Here is a 20,931-nt window from a genome sequence, read left to right on the forward strand (position 1 = left end):
GCCATTGCCAGGGGCTAGAGCTGCACGTGGTGGCAGCGCCGGTCCTTCCCCCAGGAGATGCCAAGGCCAGACCCAAACCCATCACCCGGCCATCGCCATGGTGGACACCTCTGTGACCCTTCCTGAAGTGGTCCCTGACTTTTTGGTGGCTTCTGCTCCTAGAGGTCGTACTGGAGACAGCCTGGCCTGGGTTCCGGAGCCCTCGGAGGTGTTGTGACACCTCAGCATTGTGATTTCCAAGCCCAACAGCTGTGGTGGGGCACGGTGGCCTCCTGCTTCCCTGTGTTTTTTCAGGTGCTTCCTCTGGCTTTGCTTTCATTAATTTATCACACGCACACAGAGCGTAAGTGGGCTCGAACCTCCATCTCCAGCAGCTGAAATCCAATAATTACCCAGAGTATCCCACCTGGAGAAGCGTTCCCGGCTGGTCGGCAAATTGTGAAGAAGTTCACTGTATCCCTTAGAGCGAGAAATTATCCTGGAGTGTAAGTTCTGGCTCCAGCAGCCTTACAGGTACAAAAAATGAAATTAAAGGGGTGGGTGAGACGGAGATTTAAATGATGCTGTAGAAAACACAGAGCAGGGGACACCTTGATTTGAGATAACTGGGGGATTCCTTTTTCAATGAAGGGGACCTTCGGCAGTGTCTGAAGGAGATGAAAGGGAAAAAAGTGACACAGTGGGAGCCTGGAAGCATCATCTCTCCCAGGGCAGGAATCTCACAGTCCTCCCTGCACTGGCGTGGTGCAGCACAACATCATCCCTACAGCTGCTTGGTATTTTTGGGGGGCTATTTTGTCCTATTTTTAGGAAATGCCAGCATGGATTGGGAACCTTTTTTGGGTCTGGGAGGGAAAAGGTCAGCCTGAGCAAATTTCTCAGCCCAAACTGAAAGCAGAGAGGGGTGAAGCAGTTTCCTTGCTGGTTTCCAGACAGATCCACTCCAGCTTCAGATGGAGCTAATTAAAGTGGTGACATTTTAAGACATGATGATGTGAAATCTCTTGCTTCGAGCCAAGTCTGGGCCCTTTTCAGAGTTCAGTCCTGCTGCCCAGAGTCCCCAGGAGTGGCACAGGCAAACGAAGAGGGGTGATGGGTTGTTTTTAATGTAGTATTTTCCTTATGGTGAGAGCAAGTTTTTAGTCTTTGGAAGAATTCTGTAACATCAGGCTGCTGGGCCAGAGATCCCCCCAGAAAACCAGAACTCTCTGGCTCAGGTGCCTGTGACAGTGTTTGAGTTTTGCCTCTGCTGTGTGTTACCCTTCCTGGGATGGGAGAACAGAGGAGGGGAAGTCCCAGCCCCTCGGGATGGGTGTAAGCTGGGGCAGGCGCACACCCCAAAACCTGTAGCATCACCCCAAGAGCTCTGCCCTGCCCAGAGTGACACAAATCCCTGTTTTCCAGAGGGCAGGAGGCTTTTGGGGCCCCCCTGGGAGGGGAGGAGCGGGTGGGCTGTGGCTGTGGCAGTGCCATGTGCTGCCAGCAGTGCCGAGGCCGGGGCTGGATGGAGGGAGGGAGCTGCAGTCAGGAGCTGTATCGTGGCTCTTGCACAATGCAGCGTTAAGAGACAAAGCCAGCTGGGCTCAGTGGGGTGCAGGAGTTGATTTGGGGGAAGGAGAGACTGGCTCTGACGGGTGGAATGAGGTTGGAGTGATGGGAAAGAGCCCGACTGATCCCGGCGCCTGCAAAGAGTCGCTGGCTCCGAGCCGGGCTGCAGGGCTGGCAGGGTGAGTGTGCTCTGCTGCCACGTGGATGATGTCCCCAGGGCTGTCCCCAGGAGGGGCCTGCCTGCACCAGCCCCGGGGGTACGGATGCACCCCGGCACGGGCAGGATGCAGAGGGGTGGATGGACAGGTGGACACACAGGCTGATGTGGATGGAGGGGTCAATCGAGGCGTGGGCAGCATGTGCCCAGACTGCAGGAGGAAAACCTTGCTTTCCATGTGAAGGGAGGACACTGGAGTCAGCAGGGGATGGATGGGGCAGCAGCAGTGTTTGGCTTTGAACTCACTTTAAAGCCCCGCTTCTCATCACCATCCCTCATGCAGGTGCCCAGGTGAACCTGCCCCAGGCCCCCAAAGGCTGTGCTGGTGGACGCGGGGGCAGCCAGGCTCTGGGGAGCCACCAGGACAGCTCCTCGCTGGGAAAAACCCAGTAGTTTGAGGATAGACTATTTCACTAGATTAGAGAAGAGGTGAAGCACCCTGAACTCTGCCCCAGCACCACTCACAGGGCAGGTGAGAGGCTGGAGATGAGCTGGTGGGTTTGGGATGGAGCTGAGTTGGTGGATTTGGGATGGAGGTGAACTGGTGGGGACGGAGCTGAGCTGGTGGATGTGAGGATGGAAGTGAGCTGGTGGGTTTGGGATGGAGCTGAGCTGGTGGGTGTAGGGATAGAGGTGAGCTGGTGGATTTGGGATGGAGGTGAGCTGGTGATTGTGGGGATGAAGGTGAGCTGGTGGGTTTGGGATGGAGGTGATCTGGTGAGTGTGGGGATGGAGGTGAGCTGGTGGGTGTGGGATGGAGGTGATCTGGTGAGTGTGGGGATGGAGGTGAGCTGGTGGGTGTGGGGATGGAGGTGAACTGGTGGGTTTGGGATGGAGGTGAACTGGTGGGTTTGGGATGGAGGTGAACTGGTGGGTTTGGGATGGAGGTGAACTGGTGGGTGTGAGGATGGTGGCCTCACCCCGGCTGAGACATTTTCTGCTCCGTCATCCTGAGTTTTCTGCTCTGTTTTGCCAGACTGTTCCGGGGAAGGCGGCTGTGCCTCTCAGCGCGTTCCCCCAATGCCATCTAGTGTCTGCTCCGGCGGCCCCGGACAGTTATTTTAAGGCGTCTGAGCTGATTTATTGCAGAAGGCTCTTTGAGGGCCAACAGGCTGCCCGGGCTGATTATTAACAGCAACACGAATAACTACCCAGTGGACGCGCAGGCTGGGCTGGATTATTTTTATTATCGCTCCCGTTTCGCACTAAAAGCCCACCCCGGCAGGATGGAGTGTGAGGATGCAGTGCCACCTCCGGGGTGATTAAAGTCTTTCAGCCTTCAGCCACCGGTCTTGTAGCCTCGACATCACCTGAGGCTTAATCACTCAGAAAAGTGCTGTCATGTCCTATTGTCGCCTTATTGGGAGCGCGACCTCTTTCCCATTTAGCTGCCATCTCAAAATAATGTAACTTGCCGGGGGACAGACGTGACTCAGGAGACTGGTAATGGGATATAAAGACTCTGACCTGCGGGTCGCCCATTCGGATGCTGCCAAGGTCAGCGGGAAGGACAGAGATGTCATTTGCACGGTGATTATTTGGCCAAACAACCCAAAAGAGGCGTTAAGGGGCCCATCAGCGGCAGTCAGCAGGGCTGAGGGCTGGGTTGGACTCTGCTCCTACTGGGAGAGCATCCAAGTCCCCCAACCCCTCCCCGAGTTTTGGGACTGTGTGACTGCCCGCGGCCCCCTCCAGCTAAAGGAGTTCTTCCTTTCTTCCTTTGCCTCCATTGCAGGGGCAGGGTCTGCACAGGCTGAGACACTCTTATTTCAGCCTTTTTAGGGGCAAAGTGCCACAGCAGCATCTCCCCCCTGTGCCCCACTCATCTGCTCCCAGTGCAGAGAAAGGTTTCTCAGCCCTGGCCCTTGCTCTGCTCCCCACCATCAGCTGCCATGATTTAGGTCCCTGAGAACCTCATCTCCATCCCCAGCCACCGCTGACCACGTGAATTTATCTCCTCGGTAAGCAAACCACCTCATCGAGGCAGTTTGAGTGTGTGATTAATTAAGGTCTCCCTAGGAATGAGGTTACTCCCTGCAGCCTCAGGTATAAATCCATGATTAATGGGTGCTGGGTCAGGCAGGGTTTGCCTGCTCTCATCCAGACAGGCCACGAACACGGGTTTTCCGTGGAAAAGCTTCTAAACAATCCCGTGGGATGGGGAGTGCAGCTGGCAGCACGGTGGGCAGCCACAGGGCTGGAGAAGGGGGGTACCAGGGCTGAGCCGGGCACGGCAGAGCCAGTTTGACCCCAACATCCAGGAGTGCTCACACCACTCTCCCCGGCTTGGGAGTGCTCACACCACTCTCCCCGGCGGCTGAGCCGACATCCAGCCTGCTCTGTGTGTTTAGTTTTCACTAATCTGTTTGGGTTCTCTTAATTATCAGTAAACAAACAAGGTGCCTTCCTCTCGGAATAACCGCGGTGCTGGGGACAGGGAGCAGCGGGTGGCGGGGCTGTGCCAACAGCCCTTCCCTGCCGCTCGCCCCGCTCCAGAACTTCACCCAGGACCTGTTTGTGTGTCTCGATCCAGCGTCAGTAGTGGGGTCCCGCCCTGCCAAGCAGCGTCTGCGTGCAGCATCTCCGGCAGCAGCAGCGATTCCTGCTGAGCTGGTGTGGAAAAGCCTTCGCAGTCACCGTGTGCTCCGGAGCTGGAGGAGGCTTTAAACACGAGGCTCTTAAACAAGATGAAAACAGCCCTTCCCTTCTGCTCTTTCATGCTGCCAGAGCCCTCGGGTCGTGTCGGGGCCTGGCTCTCCGTGGGCTGACAGGTTTCCTAACTCCCCTCCCTGCACTGTCAGCACAGGATCAGGAACAGCAAATTCCAGTTGCAGCAGCTGGAGGAGGTGGAAGCCCAGCACCAGCCAGTGCCTCTTGGAAGCAGCCCCTGGCTTTGTCCCCCACAACATCCTCAGGAGCATCAGTGAGCTGGAGAAAACCCTGTGCAGCGGGAAAACGCGTCTGGTCCCATTTACCTGCTGCCTCCTCCAGAGCTGGCTGTGCTGTTTGATTCATGTCAGCAGCTTGGCTGGTGACTGCGGGATGAATGACGCTATATAAATGCAAAGCGTTATTAATATTTCATGTTGTAGTGAAAATGTACTAATAGGGCTTGTTCCTGGAAGATAAAGTGCTGCCATTAATACACCTCCGTGTCCCCAGCACCGGGGACTCACCTGTGGAGGGGTGGAGGGGCTCTACCTGGAGCAGAAAATGCCCATTTCACCTGGCAGCTCCCCAAAAGAGGGGATTTTAACCCAGAAAGCCACAAGAGCCACTGCAGACACCCATAAAATTAGGGGCACGTGGGGCAGAACATCCCCCCACTCACTGCTGGGTGCTGCTGGGTGGGAGCTGCTCTGGGCCCTCCCTGCCTGCCCGTGGGGGACACAGCCCCTGGGAACTCCCTTCACGGCACAGCCACTACACAGGCATGTTAAAAAAAAAATAAAAACGGGCTTGTTTGATTTCAAACTGCAGAACTCTTCCCTGGAGCCATCCGCAAACACTGGTAATTTACTTTACAGCTGTTTAGATTTGTTTCTCTGCGGTTTTTCTTTTTTTTTCTTTAAACCCCAGCAGAATTGCAAATGAAACGTGTGTTTGCTCCTCAAATGACTCCGGCAGCACCTGAACTCCTGCACCCCACACCTTCTCCTTGGAACCACACCTGCTCCTTGGACCCCCGCCCCTCTGACCCCCATCCCTGTGCCCCAGAGCTGTGAGACAGGGGCCAGACCTCAAAGAGGGGGTTCTCTGAGCTGGGGGCTCATCTTGGGAGGGCTCCATGCTCTGGCATCAGGGAGGGGTGATGGGGAAGAGGCTTGTGCCAGCTTGCAGACGAGGGGAGCATAGATAAGCAGTTTATTAATTCCCAGTAAAATAATCAGCTACCACCCACTTGTCAGAGGGTGGGGAGGGATAAAGGCTCTCCTAAAGTATTGCCATGGTGCAAAGTTTGAGTAAAGAAAGGATTACAAAGGGAGGTGTTCGACTCCTGGTGCCGTGGGCAGGGGCTCCCAGGGCTTTGGCCGTGTTGGAGCAAGGGCTGATGGGTGCAGGAAAGGGATGGAGGGACCCCAGGTTGTACTGGGCACCCCAACATCCCTGCAGCATCTGAGAGCAGACAGCCCTTCCCTGCACAGCAACAGGTCAGGCCCCGCACACTGTGGGGCCGCCCTTCGCCTCGGGAAATCGGGCAGCTTATGGGACACGTGGGGATCTGCCTGGAGCCTCATCCCTTCCCCCTGGGAATCTCCTCCTCGCTCCCAGGAGCCCGGGAATGACTCATGTGGTGCCTCTTGCACAGGCGATGCGTTCCTGCCAAGAGCAAGCACGGACCTGCAGCAGCGCCGGCCTCGGCGAGGGACACCTCGGGTGAGTGGCGTGGGGACCCTGCTCTGCCCCGGGGACGTGGGGCTGGGGGAGTGCATCTGCCCCCCCTGACCCCGGGGTGATGGGCACATCCTGCGCTGCTGCTGGAAGCGTGCACGGAGGAGGAGGAATCGAGGGTTTGTGTGTGTCCCCAGGGATCCGCCCGGAGAGATGGGACCCACCGGCTCCCACAGCAGGGACGTGCACCAGGACGTCTGTGTGAGCAGGAGCACGGGCTGGGCCGGGCTGCAAAGAGCAGGGGATGTGTTCACCCCTGAGAGCCCCTCGGCGAGGGGGAATCTGATTTTTATTTTCCTGATAATGAAATATTTAAGGAGTCGGTGCCAAACGCAGCCCCAGGGGCCCCGCTCGGCGCCCGGGGTGTTCCTCCAGCACGGCCCAGACCAGGCTCAGATCAACCACGCAGGGGCTGGGGCTGGTGAGCACTGGTGGCCACCCAGCCCTGGGTCAGCTCCTCATCATTGCAGGGGCCGTGCAGCCCCCCCAGCCCACCCAGTGCCTCTGCTCTGACACGGGGCACAGTCAGTGCAGGGCTGGGAGGGCAGAGGCACCGGCAGATTCCAGCGGTGGGAGAGGACGTGGCCGGGTGAGTCACGGCCCGCCTGCTCCTCGCTGTTGTCCGCCCGGGCCAGGCCTGGCAACGTAAGGAAAATTAATAACAAATACCTGGGCAATGAGGCAGGAGCTGGGGCGGGCGGTGCAGGATGGGGGCTGAGCTGTGGGCTGGAGCTGGTGGTGGCTGGAGGATGCTGTGGCTGCAGCAGAACCCCAGGTTTTGCCAGGTCCTCCTGTCTCCAAAGTGGGGGACGGTGCTCGGTGCAGACACATCACTGGACCAGGTCTGTGCTGGGGCACGTGCTGGTGGGGTCCCTGCATGTGATCGTGGGCCAGAGAGGGTCCCAAGAGCTGTGCCTTGGGGCACACGGGGGCTCCAGTGGGGGCCTCTCGCTGCTCCCTGGTGACACAGTGTCTTCCTTCTTCCCAGGCCAGCTAACAGGATCGGGGAGCCATGAACTGGAGCGCGTTCGAGGGGCTCCTCAGCGGGGTCAACAAATACTCCACAGCCTTCGGCCGCATCTGGCTCTCCCTCGTCTTCATCTTCCGCCTGCTGGTCTACGTGGTGGCGGCCGAGCGGGTCTGGAGCGACGACCACAAGGACTTTGACTGCAACACTCTGCAGCCGGGCTGCACCAACGTCTGCTTCGACCACTTCTTCCCCGTGTCCCACATCCGCCTCTGGGCCCTGCAGCTCATCCTGGTGACGTGTCCGTCCCTCCTGGTCATCATGCACGTGGCCTACCGGGAGGCCAAGGCGCAGAGGCTGCGTGAGGCCGGCGGGGACGGCTGCCACCGCCGCCTCTTCACCGACCCCGGCAAGAAGCGGGGCGGGCTGTGGTGGACGTACCTGCTCAGCCTCATCTTCAAGGCCGGCGTGGACGTGGTCTTCCTCTACATCTTCTACCGCCTCTACAGGAACTACACCCTGCCCCGGCTGGTGAAGTGCGAGCTGCCCCCCTGCCCCAACGTGGTGGACTGCTTCATCTCCCGGCCCACCGAGAAGAACATCTTCACCCTCTTCATGGTGGTCACCGCCTGCGTCTGCGTCGTGCTGAGCCTCGCCGAGGCCGCCTACCTGATCGGCAAGCGGTGCCGGGAGTGCCTGCAGGCTGGTGGTGGGCAGAGCCGGCGGCACAGCCAGGACTGCCCGCTGCCCGGCGCCGAGCCCGTGGGCACGGCGGGACAGGTTTTCCATGGGGCGGACTACAAACCCCCCACGGCCACCATCCCACCCACGGCGTCCTGCCCCAGCACGGCGTCCGAGGAGGAGGCTCTTTCCTAGGGCTGCCCAGGAGAAAGCAGGAGCCTCTCACCTGCCGGGCACCTTCATCCCCCTCTTCCTCCTCCGCCCCCCGGCGCAGGAGCGCTGGTGGGGGCAGCGCCCTGGAGTTGGGCTGGGCCTGAGGAGTCTCTGCTTCTCCTGTTCTGGGGAAGACACATGACATCGTCCTGCTGAATTTGGGGTAAACCACGTGCTGTAGGACACATGCAGTGCCCGAGAGCCACAGGGACCAGCAGCTCCGTGGCAGCTGTGAACTGGCAGCAGTGCCCAGACTTTGAGCTGGAAAGACACCCTGATCCCCCAAGGAACCCATCTCCCTGTCCCTCAGCCTAAATCAGCCACAGTGTGGGTGCCAGGGCCATCTCAGACTGATGCAACCGTCATTAATAACACTCATTAGCCGAGTGGGGACAAGAGCAGGTCCCTGGTGCCGCAGCCACCGCGGGGAAGCGCAGGCGTGAGGATCCGGCCGGGCAGGCAGCACCCACCGTGGGCTGCTGGATCATCCTGCCTGGCCAGAGGACAACACCCCAGCAAAACAGCTGAGTACAGGAGAGGAAAAACACCCCAACCATTGATTAAACAGTAACATTAAATGGCAGAATCTGATCTCAGTTATTGCTGTAATGTGTCGCGCTGGGCCGTGACGTGAGCGGCACTGTCCTTTTGGAGGCCATCACCAAGCATTAGCTGGGATGAATAATTCACAACAATTTCATGGCAAATGCACTCGTAAGTAGCATTAACATCGAACACGTAGCTCAATCTGTTATTGGTTTCTCTTTATTTAGAGGGTGTGATTATTATTTTTTCCATGAGCAGGGACAGCACTCGCTGGCTCTGCCCCAAAGGAAGCAGCACAGGGAGCGAGGGAACACCATCCCTGTGTCCTTTAGGATCAGGGCCGTTCTTGGTGACAGTTCATTGCAGCTACTGCTGCTCCAACAAACCAGCTCCCACTTGGGCAAAGCTGAGCCCCTTCCCACAGCCCACCTTGGGAAAGGACCAGCTGGATGTGCTGGAGGGGGAGGCAGAGGGACCGCTGTGTCCAGGGGGATGCTGAGGGCAGGCAGGGCTGGGGGGATGCCAAGGGCAGGCAGGGCTGCAGCACTGCTGGATGGGAGGGCAGGGCCTGAACCAGCCACCCCATAAGGGTGAGGATGGTGGAGAAGCCCTGGGGGCATCCCAGCCATCAGCCCAGAACCCTCTGGGCACGCAGCAGCTCCTTGTGCTGACACCACCGAGGCTGGAAACCTTTGAGGTGAGAGGCAGATGGTAGAACACAGGTAGGTTTTTTCCCACCTCCTTCTATGTGAAGCTGTGCTTGGTGTCTGCCTCCCTCTCGTGCGCTCCCATTGCTGGATCAGGCACCCAAAAGTTTTCTTTCCTGGGGCCTCTCACGCCAGAGAGAACACAAAGTTGTTCTTTGTGTGCGAGCCGTTGCCCCGATTTAAAGAGCATGGGCTGGGCTGTTTGTTTTCCAGCAAGGTTGGCCGCTGCAAATCCGGGCTGTCCCGTGGGTGAAACCCCGAGGTGTTCCCTGTGCAGGCACTAATGGGGCAGATGAGCCCCAGGAGAACCTCCCTGTCCCACTTCCCCACATCAAAGCACAGCTGGAGCTGCTGCCCCGCTGCGAGAGACCTGAAGATCCAGTTACTGGGTGTTGTTGTGCAGTTCTGTGGTGCTCAGGGCAGACATTGCAGCTGCTCCACAGAGCTCGGGGTGTCTTGCACCACCCAGGCTTGGGATCAGCCCTGACCAGCCCCACAAACGGGAGTGTTTGGCTGGTTCTTTCTGATGTGCTTCCCCTCGAGTTGCCCCGGTCGTTGGTGCAGAAACAGGGCTCTGGGAGCTGGGACATGTCCTGGGATACAGAGGCAGGACCAGTGTCAGCAAAGCAAATAAACTGGGAGGTGTCAAAATAAAAGCTGACTATTTTCTAGACTTTGCATCATCACACAGGGATTCCCCCTGTATGTTCTTGTGGGGTCCCAGAAGAGCCCCTGAATCCAGGGGAGAGGGGATTTGAAAGAAACCCACCAGTAACTCCAACCCAGGCAGGGATGTGGAGAGGACTGTGTGTGCAGGTCAGGGGTAGCCTGGCCTTCCTAGCTTGGGCCTGTTTCTTCCCTGGCCAAACCCCTCCTCTTTGCTGGGAATTGAGGAGAAACTCTCTGATTTATGTCCAGTGTGCTGGAGCCAGTGGCTGCTCCCAGGACCCCGTGACTCCTGTGCCCTGTGCTCGTGGGGGAGTCTCATCCCTGGGGACGTGGCCCTGGAGCAGGACAGCTGGGATGCTGTTGGCAGGCAGGAAGCTGAAATAAAAGGCCTGAGTCCAACCTCCTGTGACACCCCATCTAAGACTCTTTAAAAGGGACTTGGAGGTTTTTCTGCCGGTGTGGTGGCCACCTGCTCCTCTGCTTGGGTTTTTCCTTTGGGGAGGATCCAAGGTGAAGCCTCTGGAGGTCAGTGGGTGTTTCAGTGTTCACATCTGGCACTGAAGCCTTTCACCCATCACCCCGCTGAGCTGGAGCAGGGTGGCAACGTGGTGACATACCCGGGGCACATACCTGAAGTTCTCGCGTGCTGAGAGCTGCTGAACCATGCTGGCACCTTGTCCCTGTGCCCACACTGGACCAGTTGGCAGAGGGGTGGTGGAGGGGGCACAGGGATGTGCCCTTTGCTGGCAAACACCCAGCTCAGCGCTGCAAAACACTGCAAAGCACGGGGTGTTTCTGCTCCCCACCCAACTGCCTCAGGGAAATCTGCCCAGGCCAAAAGCACCTGAACTTTCTCACCATGGCCACGTGGCCTCTCCTGAAATTCCAAAATTGCAGGCAAGAGACTGCCCAAGGGGGGGTCTGGCCCTGCTCTTACAGTGTTTGGCCGCAGGGCAGGGAGCTGCTGCCTGCACAAGAAATCAGAGCTGCCAGTGTTCTCAACAACTTCCCTCTCTCCTGGGTTTATCATCTCGAGGGTCACAGCCCCCAGATTCCTGACAAGCTCTCTGCAACAACATAGCTCAAATTCCTGATCCTGCTGATAGGACAGGGCAGTTCCTGGCTGAGGGAGCTCCCACTTTGCTCTTGTCCAGGATGGGGGTTCCTGTGCCTGCCCCCTCCTCTGGGCTCACCCCACTCTGCACCCCAGGCTCCGACCAGGGCTTGCTTTGGATCTCCTGGCTTTGCATCTCCTGGGCTCCCATTCCTGAGTGTCCCCAGCTGGGCAAACCCTCACTCGCTTTATTTGACCTCCTGGAGCCAAGAAACCTCTGGGCAAGTGGCTCCTTGTCCGCCAGGAGAGCGGGGAGCAAACCTCTTGGGTACCAAGCACCCAGGGGCTCTTCAGATGTGTCCCATGGGAGGGGTGGCCCTGGCAAGGCTCCCGTGAGGCTCCCTTGCCACTTGTCTCCAGGGCGTGCCAGAGGATGCCGGAAAAGCCTCAGGGCACTTTAAAGACCAGGTGAACCGAAGGCAAGGGGAGGCACATTCCTGCCGAGCTGTGTTGGCAAAGACCTCAAATGGGGCTGCTCCATGGGGCATCCGGCTGCTCCAGCAGGATGAGGCTGACTCAGCCTCCTGGGAGCCACCAGTGCTCTGGGGAGAGGGACATCCCCCTCAGGGACACATTCCAGGTCCCACGGGGGTGCAGCTGGAGGCAGCAGCAGGGCAGGGTCCCGCTGCATGGGGACCCTGCTGCCATCCTGCTGGTTGGGAAAGGTCCCATCAGACTGTCCCGGCCCCACCAGGGTGGTGGCTGCAAGTTCCTGTTGGTTGGAGATACCAGGGAGCTGTTGCAAAACTCCTACTACAGCAAAATCATTTCAGGAGTTGAGTCATCTGTGGTTCTTAGCAACTGGTGCTGGTGGCCCCACAGCTGGGGGCTGGTGCAAGGCCAGTGTCCACCCCTGTCACCCTGGTCCTGCTGCTGGGTCTGCAGTGCCCAGACCACCCTGGTGGGGGTCAGGGCATCACCTGGCAGGAGCTGCTCGTCTTGCATGTGGAGGAATCCGGCCCCATCGATGTCCTTTGTTGTTCAACCCGAGCGTGTGTGTGCATGTGCACAGACAAGAACCTCTCCAGGAGCTGTTTGCCAGACTCACCCAGTTACTGGGAACTGAACCAACCACCCTTCCCCTCCCCACACACACTCAGCTCCACAGACAAGCCCTGGGTGTGCAGGAGGGCTGTGGCTGGGAAGGAGCTTCCCTACTCCGAGAGCTGCCTGGATCTGGAAACCTTCCTGCAGCTCCTTCCCTGCGGGACAGGTACCTCCAGGGGCACAGGGTGCTGGGGGGCTGCTGGGGACCTCCGGCCGTGGGGGACAGACCCCGCGGTGTAACGGGGCACAGTGGGAGCTGTGTTTGGTGTGACGGGGTGCAGGGGGGAGTTGGGTTATGGTTGGGACTCTTGGGCCTGCAGGGGCCAAAAGTGGGGACCTCAACATCACACCGTGCCACGACAGGACCCCCCAGCCTGTGCCAGGGCCCCTGTCCCTGGGGGGTGACACAGGGGGATGGCACAGCCTGGCACCCCCCGGGAGCAGGAATGGCCACCCCAGGCCTTGCTCCTCTGTCCCACCACCCTCCTCGTGGACTGAGCCCCCCAGAGACAGTGGCTCTGCTGAGTTTGCACCCCACAGAGGTGGGAGCCGGGCGCTTTCGGGTCCAACGCCCTGTGCCCACGCGGGGCAGGACGCGGCGGTGACGCAGCAGGCTGGCATTCCGGGGGCTGGCTGGCGAGGGTGCTGAGCTCTGCGGGAGCACATCGGCTCTGCCGGCAGAGCTGAGCACACCTGAGCGCTGCCCCTGCCCTGCCTGGCACCCAGCCAGCACCGGGGGAGCTGCGAGGCTCCCAGAGCACAGGGACTGGCACGGGGCTCAGCACGGAGCTTGGCATGGGGGTCACATCCCCTTCCCACCCTGCTGCGGGTCCATGGTTGGAGCTGGCACTGGGCTGAGCTGGGCAGGTGGGTGCTGGCAGGGCACTGGGGGTGGGGGCATGGGTGAATTGGCAGGCTGGTGGGGGAGGCACGGGCCCTGGGGATGTGCAGGGACTCCGGGTTCAGCCACCAGCACCAGCGTTTGGGAGGAAAGCAGCAGCCCCCCTCTCCTGAGTTTAAAGGAGCTGGTTCCAAGGGCTGGGTGGGAATGCTGTGGTTGTTCCCCACCCCGGCTCACTGGTTTGCCAGGGAGGACGATCTGTTTTCAGCAGGGTGGTGAAGGAAGGTGGGCATGGGCAGAGGCACTGCCCTGGCACTTGGTGGCACAGGACCTCAGCTTGGCCCCACTTGGCTCAGCTGCTTGCCGAGGTGTCCCTGTGTGGGAGCAGTGTGGGAGCAGAGCGGTGGGTCTGGGGCTCGCTGCAGGCTGGCTCTGGCCAAGGCTGGGCTCCCGGGCAGCCCTGTGGGCTCCGGGCAGTGCTCCAGGCAGTGCTCCAGGCTCTGTTCCTTCCCTGCAGCCCCGGGACACTGCACTGTGCAGCCCCCCCCGGATGAGGGGACCCTGATCACCAGAGTGCCATCACACCCCCGCCATGCCCTGTGCTGGGCACTTCCCACCCCACAACTCCCTGTGAGCAGGGAAGGAGCCTGAGCCTCCTCCAGGTACGTCTCGGAGGGCACTGGGTTGGCCACGGGCAGCGGCAGCTCCTTAAAAGTGGGAATGACCCAGCTGCAGTCCTGTGAATCCCTTTGTCAGGGCAGGCACCTTCACAGCACAGAGGGTTATAAAATCCACCCGGGTTTGTAAATCCAGGTGCAGTAAAGCTCCGGGTTGGGCTTAATGTGCCACCCTCCTCGTGTGGGGCAGCCCCAGGCTGAGCTGTGGAGCTGCTTTGGCCATCGGGGCCTCCGGTGTTGCTGCTGGGGGGGCAGGAGTGGGAGCAGGAGCGGAGCCCCAGCGAGGGTGACGTGCTGGTGACACACACAGACTGTCCCTTTCTGCAGCCCCGCTCTCACCTGTGCTTGGGCTGCCTCGGGCATCACCTGTGAGACAGAAAAACCGGTCCCTGGCGTGTCCCAGCAGCCCAGCATTGCAGCAGCCACTTCCCCTTGGGCTGTTGATCCTGGCTCACTCCAGCAGATCCTGCTGTAGGTTTGCACCAACACAGCAGTCAGGCGGGGGGTTGGTGGTGGGGATTTGGCCAGGTGGCTCATCCCTTGGGGCAGAGGCTCCGTCAGAAGGAAGTGCTGAGAGGTTGAGTCACCTCTGTCACCAGGAGAGTGTGGGGACGGGTGTTACTGTGTGCAAGGGTGATGGTCCCCCCACCCCACATGAGTGCAGCGTGGTGGGGGAGCCCAGAGGTCAGTGGGATTTAGTGCAGTGAGGGACACGCACCTCCCATTGCTCCTCACCCTCCGCTCCTGCCGCCTCTCCAGGTCGGGTGAATTTGGTCTCCACCGGCCACCATGGATTGGAAAACACTGCAGGCACTGCTCAGCGGGGTCAACAAGTACTCCACAGCCTTTGGCCGCATCTGGCTCTCCGTGGTCTTCGTCTTCCGCGTCCTGGTCTACGTGGTGGCTGCCGAGCGCGTGTGGGGCGACGAGCAGAAGGACTTTGACTGCAACACGCGACAACCGGGCTGCACCAACGTCTGCTATGACTACTTCTTCCCCATCTCCCACATCCGCCTCTGGGCCCTGCAGCTCATCTTTGTCACTTGCCCTTCCCTCCTGGTCATCATGCACGTGGCCTACCGGGAGGACCGCGAGAAGAAGAACCGGGAGAAGAACGGGGAGAATTGCCCCAAGCTCTACAGCAACACGGGCAAGAAGCACGGCGGGCTGTGGTGGACCTACCTGCTCAGCCTCTTCTTCAAGCTTATCATAGAGATCCTGTTCCTCTACCTCCTCCACAAGATGTGGGACAGCTTCGACTTGCCACGGCTGGTCAAGTGCACCAACGTGGATCCCTGCCCCAACACCGTGGACTGCTACATCGCTCGGCCCACCGAGAAAAGGGTCTTCACCTATTTCATGGTCGGAGCCTCCTCCATCTGCATCATCCTCACCGTCTGTGAGATCTTCTACCTCATCTTCAAGCGAGTTGTCCGCGGTGCACGGAAGTGGAAGAAATCCAAGCGCTCCGTCAGCTACAGCAAGGCCTCCACCTGCCACTGCCACCTCAAGTCGGAGGAGAAGGACAACAAGTCCCAGACTAGGTGTGTGACAGCCCTGACTGCTGTCTGAAGGGTGCTGGGAGGGGAGGGTGGAGGGAGAAGGTGTCCTGGCATGTGCCAGGGATGGTTGGTACCAGACATGACCACCAGTGATGTCACCGCCGGACTCTTCAGCCAGGACCTCGGTGGCTGTGAGGGGAGAGGGACACATCCATGGGAACTCTCCTGCCTGGGACCGTGGGCACATCCCCAGGTGTCCCAGTGGCGTGGTGGCAGGTGGGTGCTGGCTGCCTGTGGGCATGCCTGAGGGTGTCTGTTCTTCCCACAGAGGAGAGGAGCTGTGAGCTCGCCCGTCCCAGCTGGTTCACATTCCCCTTGGTCCAGCAGCTTTTCCAGCCACCCCTGAATCCTCAAGAGTCAACCTGTGTGAAAAATGACTAAACCCAACAAACTAATATCCCTGGAGAGAGACCCATGGGTGCTTGGGCAGACACAGGTAAGGCGAGGGCAGCCCTGGAGCTCTGCCAGATGCACAGAGTAGTGCCACAAGCTTGGACATCACAACTACACACAGATCCTCCCATGTCTTCTCAGGTCCTCCAGCTCTGCTGCTCCCATGGTGGGTGTGAGTGCACTCACTGGTGCCCCACCAGAGCTGGTGTCACCCAGCATGGTGGCAGTCCCAGCTTGCTGTGCCTCACAAGTGCACAGTCCCAAGCACTGTTTCATCCTCCTGTATTTTGTACCAAAAAACCCAAAGGAATTTTGGGCTCGGCACCATAGCAGGAGCTCTCTTCATGCACCTGAAGCAATGACAGAGGAGCAGAGCTCCAGGCTGTTGCCAACTGTTCTCTCGGCCCAGTTTGCCCAGTTTGACAGTATTGGGGCAGGGCAGCTTCTCCCCCTTGGCTCACACGAGCGCCGTGCCACGTCTTGCCCAAATGCCACTGCTGTCTCTGCTGCTTCCCTTGGTGCCTCTTGTGTCCCACTCACCTCGGACGGACACGTCACATATGGCACAAGCTACGGATCCAATAAAACATTGCTTGGAGACACTGGAATCTGCTCTGTTCGCTGGAAATCGGGGGGACTGGTGAGGGCAGATGACATGGATTTGCAGAGGTTCCCCAGGAGCCCGCAGCCGGGTGCTCCTCATCCGCCCGAGCCGGGCAGGGCAGTCGAGCCCCGGGTCGGGCTCACTCCTCCCGCTCCGCCTCTCCCGGCTTGTCACGCGTCGTTAAACCTTAACTCAGCAGAACCGCACGCTGGCCCCCAAGGAAATCAAGGAAGGATCAGCATCAATTATTTACTAAACCTTGAGAAATATTATAATAAATAGAAATTATTTCCATTTAATCTCTCCAGCGCTAGCGGAGGGTCCGCTGTTCCCAGCTCCGCTCGGCCCGCCCGCACTCCGCAGCCCCACGAGCGTGTTGTGGTGTGTGCCGAGACCCCCGACAGCAAAGCTCCGTCTGAAACTCGCGGGCAGGTCCCGGGCAGGGCTCCGGTGGGGCTCATCCCGGGAACCGGCGGGATGCGGGACCGGGGCCGCGCTCCGGTGGGGCTCCAGCACCACCCAGCGCCCGCCGCGCCGCACGGACCCGCGGGGGCAACCACGAGCGGGCAGGGACGGAACATCCCCGGACACGGACACCGGGCGGAGGACGGAGCATCCTCGGGACACCCCGCCGGGCAGGGGACGGGACATCCCCAGGACGCTGGGCGGGGGACGGGACATTCCCGGGACACGCTGTCGGGCAGGGGACGGAGCATCCCGGAGACACGGGGCAGCGGACGGAGCATCCCCGGGGTCCCCGCCCCGCTCAGCGGGTTTGCCCGGTGGCGGAGCCGCAGCCGGGGACGAGCGGGCGGGAACAGCCGGATTTCCCACTGTCCCCCACCGGCTTCGGCCCCGACGGGTCCCGGCCGTCTCTGGGGGTCCCCGCTGCCCCCGCCCCGCCCGCCGGGGCCGCCCCCTCGTCGGGGGGCGGTGGGAAGGGGCGGCCCCGCACACCTGCGGCCCGGCCCGGCACTAAGCCCCGGCCCCCCGGTTTCCTGCCGCGCTCCTCCCCCGGGCCCCGCACGACCGGAGCCGCCGCAGATCCCGGCCCGACCCCTCACACTCAGCGCGGCCCGAGCCCGGCGGGACGTTCCCGGCGCAGCGGAGGTGAGTGGGGACCGCCAGGACCCCCGGGACACCGGCGCCGCTCAGGGACACCGTGCTGGGGACGGAACACCCCCACCGCGGATACCCCCTCGCCCCGCCGCTGCCGAGGTGCCTTTAATGGCACAGCCGGCACTTCTGCGCTTAATTAGCAGCGGTTAATAAGGAGCCGGGGCTGCAGCCGCCCTCTTGCTCCTTCCCAGCCGGGCTGCGGGGCTGAGCACCCGCGGGGTGCGGGCTGGGCTCCAAGGGGTCCCCACAGCAGCAGGAGGTCGGTGAGGGGTGCTAGGGGTCCCCTGGGTGAGGGAAGAGTGCTGGGGGTCCAGCATCCCACAGCCATGAGCTGTGGGTGCTCTGGGCTGGGTGCTGCTGGGGCAGGTGAACCTCTGTGCTGCCTCTTCTCCCCCTGCCCCGTGTTCCTGCACTGGGCAGGCGTAAGTAGAAGGAGCCCTCCGGGTCTCAGAAAGCCTGGGTGCTTCCCTCAGGTGTGGGATGTCCCTCAGTGGGTTTGCTGGGACACTCTTCAGAGCAGCTGTATCCCAAAAAATCACGAGGCTTAGGTGGCCCTACCTGCCCCGTGCTCCTCGGCATGGAAAGAGGGAATTGATGTGCCTGCTCTCCCTCTCTGCTGGCAGAGGCACAGGCTCCCCAGAAGATGGGTGACTGGGATTTCCTGGAGAAACTGCTGGACCAAGTCCAGGAGCACTCAACCGTGATCGGGAAGATCTGGCTCACCGTGCTCTTCATCTTCCGCATCCTCATCCTGGGCCTGGCCGGGGAGTCCGTGTGGGGGGACGAGCAGTCGGATTTCGTGTGTAACACCAAGCAGCCGGGCTGCACCAACGTCTGCTACGACAAAGCCTTCCCCATCTCCCACATCCGCTACTGGGTGCTCCAGTTCCTCTTCGTCAGCACCCCGACCCTGATTTACCTGGGCCACGTTATCTATCTGTCCCGGAGGGAGGAGAAGCTGAAGCAGCAGCAGAGTGAGCTTCGGGCTGTCCACAGCAAGGACCCGAAGATCGAGCAGGCCCTGGCAGCCGTGGAGAAGAAGATGTCCAAGATCTACGTGACAGAGGATGGGCGGCTCAAGATCCGAGGGGCGCTGATGTGGACCTACATCACCAGTGTGATCTGCAAGAGCATCTTCGAGGCTGGTTTCCTTGTCGGCCAGTGGTACCTGTACGGCTTCTCCATGGTGCCCCGCTACGTGTGCAAGAGGGACCCCTGCCCCCACCAGGTGGATTGCTTCATCTCCCGCCCCACCGAGAAGAGCATCTTCATCATCTTCATGCTGGTGATGGGCCTGATCTCCTTAATCCTGAACCTCCTGGAGCTCTTCCACCTCTGCTGCAAGAACCTGCTCAGCAACATCAAGAAGGTGTCGGGGCCGGTCGTACCGAGCCGGGACGTCTTTGCCCAGGACGTGGTGTCGGATCCCTACGCACCCAAGCACTACCCGTTCCTGCCCATGGCCGAGAGCCACGTGCCATCCTACCAGACCTACAACAAACTCTCCAGCGAGCAGAACTGGGCCAACTTCCACAACGAGGAGAGCCTGGCGCTGGGCAGCGGCAGCAGGCCCCTGTCGGACCCCTACGCCCCCCGGGCTGCTGAAGCCTCTGCCCCAGAGGAGAAGCCATGCAGCCGGCCCGGGAGCTCGGCCTCCAAAAAGCAGTATGTGTAGTGCCAGGCTGGCCCTGGCTGGCAGGGGGACCTTCCCCTGTCCCACCTGCCTGCAGAGGTGCTGCCTGTGGGCAGGCAGCTGCCTCCTGCCTGGTGCTGTGCCTTACGGACACACTCCCCTCCGGAGGCGGGATGCTCGGGAGCGGGGCTGAGCGCAGCCTCTGCTCTCCTCTGTTTTCCCCAATGACCCCGCAAGGAAGGAAACTGCAGAAAGTTCCCTGGGACGCCGCGTCCCGTGTGTGCCTCACTCTGGGAAAGGGAGAAATCCCTGGAGCCACCCTGTGGAACAGGCTGTCCCTGGGGCTGTAGCAGGAGGCTGCTGGCCATCGGGAGCTGTGGCTCAGCCGGACCCCAGAGCCTCTGCCGGGATGAGAGCCGGGAGCATGGCCGTGGGAAGCTGCTCCCCTCCAGCCTCCACACGGAGCAGGCTGAGCCTGGGACAGACACGGGAAGCTGGGCTGGAGCAGTGCTGACAGATCCTGGCCACCAGCCCCGTCCCATTGCAGTGACCCTGGCATCTGTCCAGGGTTTGCTGCCCGAGCTGCCCCCTCCCCATGGGACACAGGGGGGTTAATCCAGTGGCAGCTCTGTCGTGACCGGCAGATCCCGATGGCTGCAGGGTCACCACGGGTGACCCAGGAGTGTGAGTTCCCTCTGCCCTCCCGGCCCTGGACCCTTTCCCATGGGATGCGTGCCTTTAAGTTATTTTTAACCTGCTGGCCTGAGCACAGAGCTTTCTGTCTTAAAGGTGCAGTTTGCAGGGGATCTGGGGAGCCCTGTCCATGTGCCTTGGAGCCCTTGGGGTTATGGGGAGGAATCAGACCAGCAGCTTCTGGTTCGAAGGGTCACTGGGTTTTATTACTTTGCACTAGTCATCTCCTGCTGTGGGCTGAGGTGCCAGGGGGGGATGGAAGAACCAACTGCTGCCATGGGACCTGTCCCCCAAATTCCCCAGCCCACTGATGCTGTGAGAGGGGATGGTCCTGCTGTGACCAAAGGGCTGAAGCTCCTGTGTGACCCAGGCACGAGTGCAGGATGTGGGCACTGCCCTCAGTGCTGTTTCCTTTCCCTCTGGCAGACTCGGTGTTGCATCTTGTTGAATAAAGTTGGATGAATGAGAAAAGGTGAAGTGTGATGTGACTGTGCTTCCTGAAGCCTCCAGCTGATTCTGGGAGGGCACGTGAGGGTTTGGGGCTGAGGGAGGGGGAAGGATGCTGTCCTGAGAGTGATGGGACTGGGGGGGACAGTAGGTCACTCATCCACTGAAAGCACAACTGTCCCTGCTGTAGTGTCCTGTCCCCTTGAGCCCAGCCTCAGCTCAGGGTTCTGACAGGGCTGTCATGTCACAGGCCCATGGCGGCCCCAGGCAGAGCTCAGTCCCCCTCCCTGTGCTGCAGATAAACCCAGCAGAGGCCGTGGAGCTGCTTGTGGCTGCATAATAGGTGGAAATGAGCTGCAGATAAAGGCACACAATGTGGCTGGGGCTGTTGTTTAGTTTCTCTGGCTGAGCCAGGCCAGGGCAGAGCCTGCTCTCTGCCAAGGGCCTCTCCAACAAGGGTGGAACGGGCTAAAAATACCCTGGAGAAGATGAAATATGGGTGATACGGGGCAGTATCGCTGCCATCGGCCCCTGGAGGAAATGACGAGGGAGGCACCCGGCTGAGCTGCTCTTGGGGCAGAGCCTGGGCTGGTGGCTGAGCCCACCCTTGGCTTCCTCCCTCCAGGGGACAAGGGGGGTGAAATCCCCCTGGGTGGGGGCCTGGGGTGCACACCACCAGCTCCCAGCTCTTCCCTCCACGAGGATGCTGGGGTAAACCCTGCCTGGGATAACTCTGCCCTGCTCCCACCATCTCCAGAGGGACCCTGCCCTGCTCCCACTGTTGCCCGATGGGGATCCCCTGGGCCACCCTGGGGGGCCACAGCCCAGTATTCCCTGGGCACCATCAGAGCTGCAGAGCCG

The 20,931-nt window shown here is 60.4% G+C and overlaps 3 protein-coding genes and 1 long non-coding RNA gene across 5 annotated transcripts; all 4 read left to right on the forward strand.

Annotated features, from left to right (window-relative positions):
• Positions 1 to 299: 299 nt before the first annotated feature.
• Positions 300 to 3,997, forward strand: LOC120323317. Of its 2 annotated transcripts, none has more exons than XR_005563648.1 (3): positions 300 to 513; positions 2,049 to 2,237; positions 2,742 to 3,997. It is a non-coding gene; the product is annotated as an uncharacterized LOC120323317 (long non-coding RNA). The 2 variants fall into 2 exon arrangements; XR_005563649.1 differs by having other exon boundaries at positions 300 to 485.
• A 3,089-nt stretch (positions 3,998 to 7,086) lies between these two features.
• LOC113987051 (gap junction beta-5 protein) lies at positions 7,087 to 8,724 on the forward strand. The gene has a single exon (XM_027719348.2). It carries the CDS (start codon positions 7,170 to 7,172, stop codon positions 7,998 to 8,000), a length of 831 nt encoding a protein of 276 aa, XP_027575149.1. The 5' UTR covers positions 7,087 to 7,169; the 3' UTR covers positions 8,001 to 8,724.
• Positions 8,725 to 14,335: 5,611 nt separating this feature from the next.
• Positions 14,336 to 15,191, forward strand: LOC113987052 (gap junction beta-3 protein-like). Its single transcript, XM_027719349.2, has one exon. The coding sequence runs from the start codon at positions 14,409 to 14,411 to the stop codon at positions 15,189 to 15,191; it is 783 nt and encodes a 260-aa protein (XP_027575150.2). The 5' UTR covers positions 14,336 to 14,408.
• A 2,720-nt stretch (positions 15,192 to 17,911) lies between these two features.
• GJA4 (gap junction protein alpha 4) lies at positions 17,912 to 20,054 on the forward strand. Its single transcript, XM_027719345.2, has one exon. It carries the CDS (start codon positions 17,941 to 17,943, stop codon positions 18,970 to 18,972), a length of 1,032 nt encoding a protein of 343 aa, XP_027575146.1. The 5' UTR covers positions 17,912 to 17,940; the 3' UTR covers positions 18,973 to 20,054.
• The last annotated feature ends 877 nt before the right edge of the window (positions 20,055 to 20,931 follow it).

This window comes from Pipra filicauda, unplaced genomic scaffold (assembly GCF_003945595.2).
Source record: "Pipra filicauda isolate LSUMZ 115617 unplaced genomic scaffold, ASM394559v2 scaffold232_size1229904_pilon, whole genome shotgun sequence".
NCBI lineage: Eukaryota > Metazoa > Chordata > Aves > Passeriformes > Pipridae > Pipra > Pipra filicauda.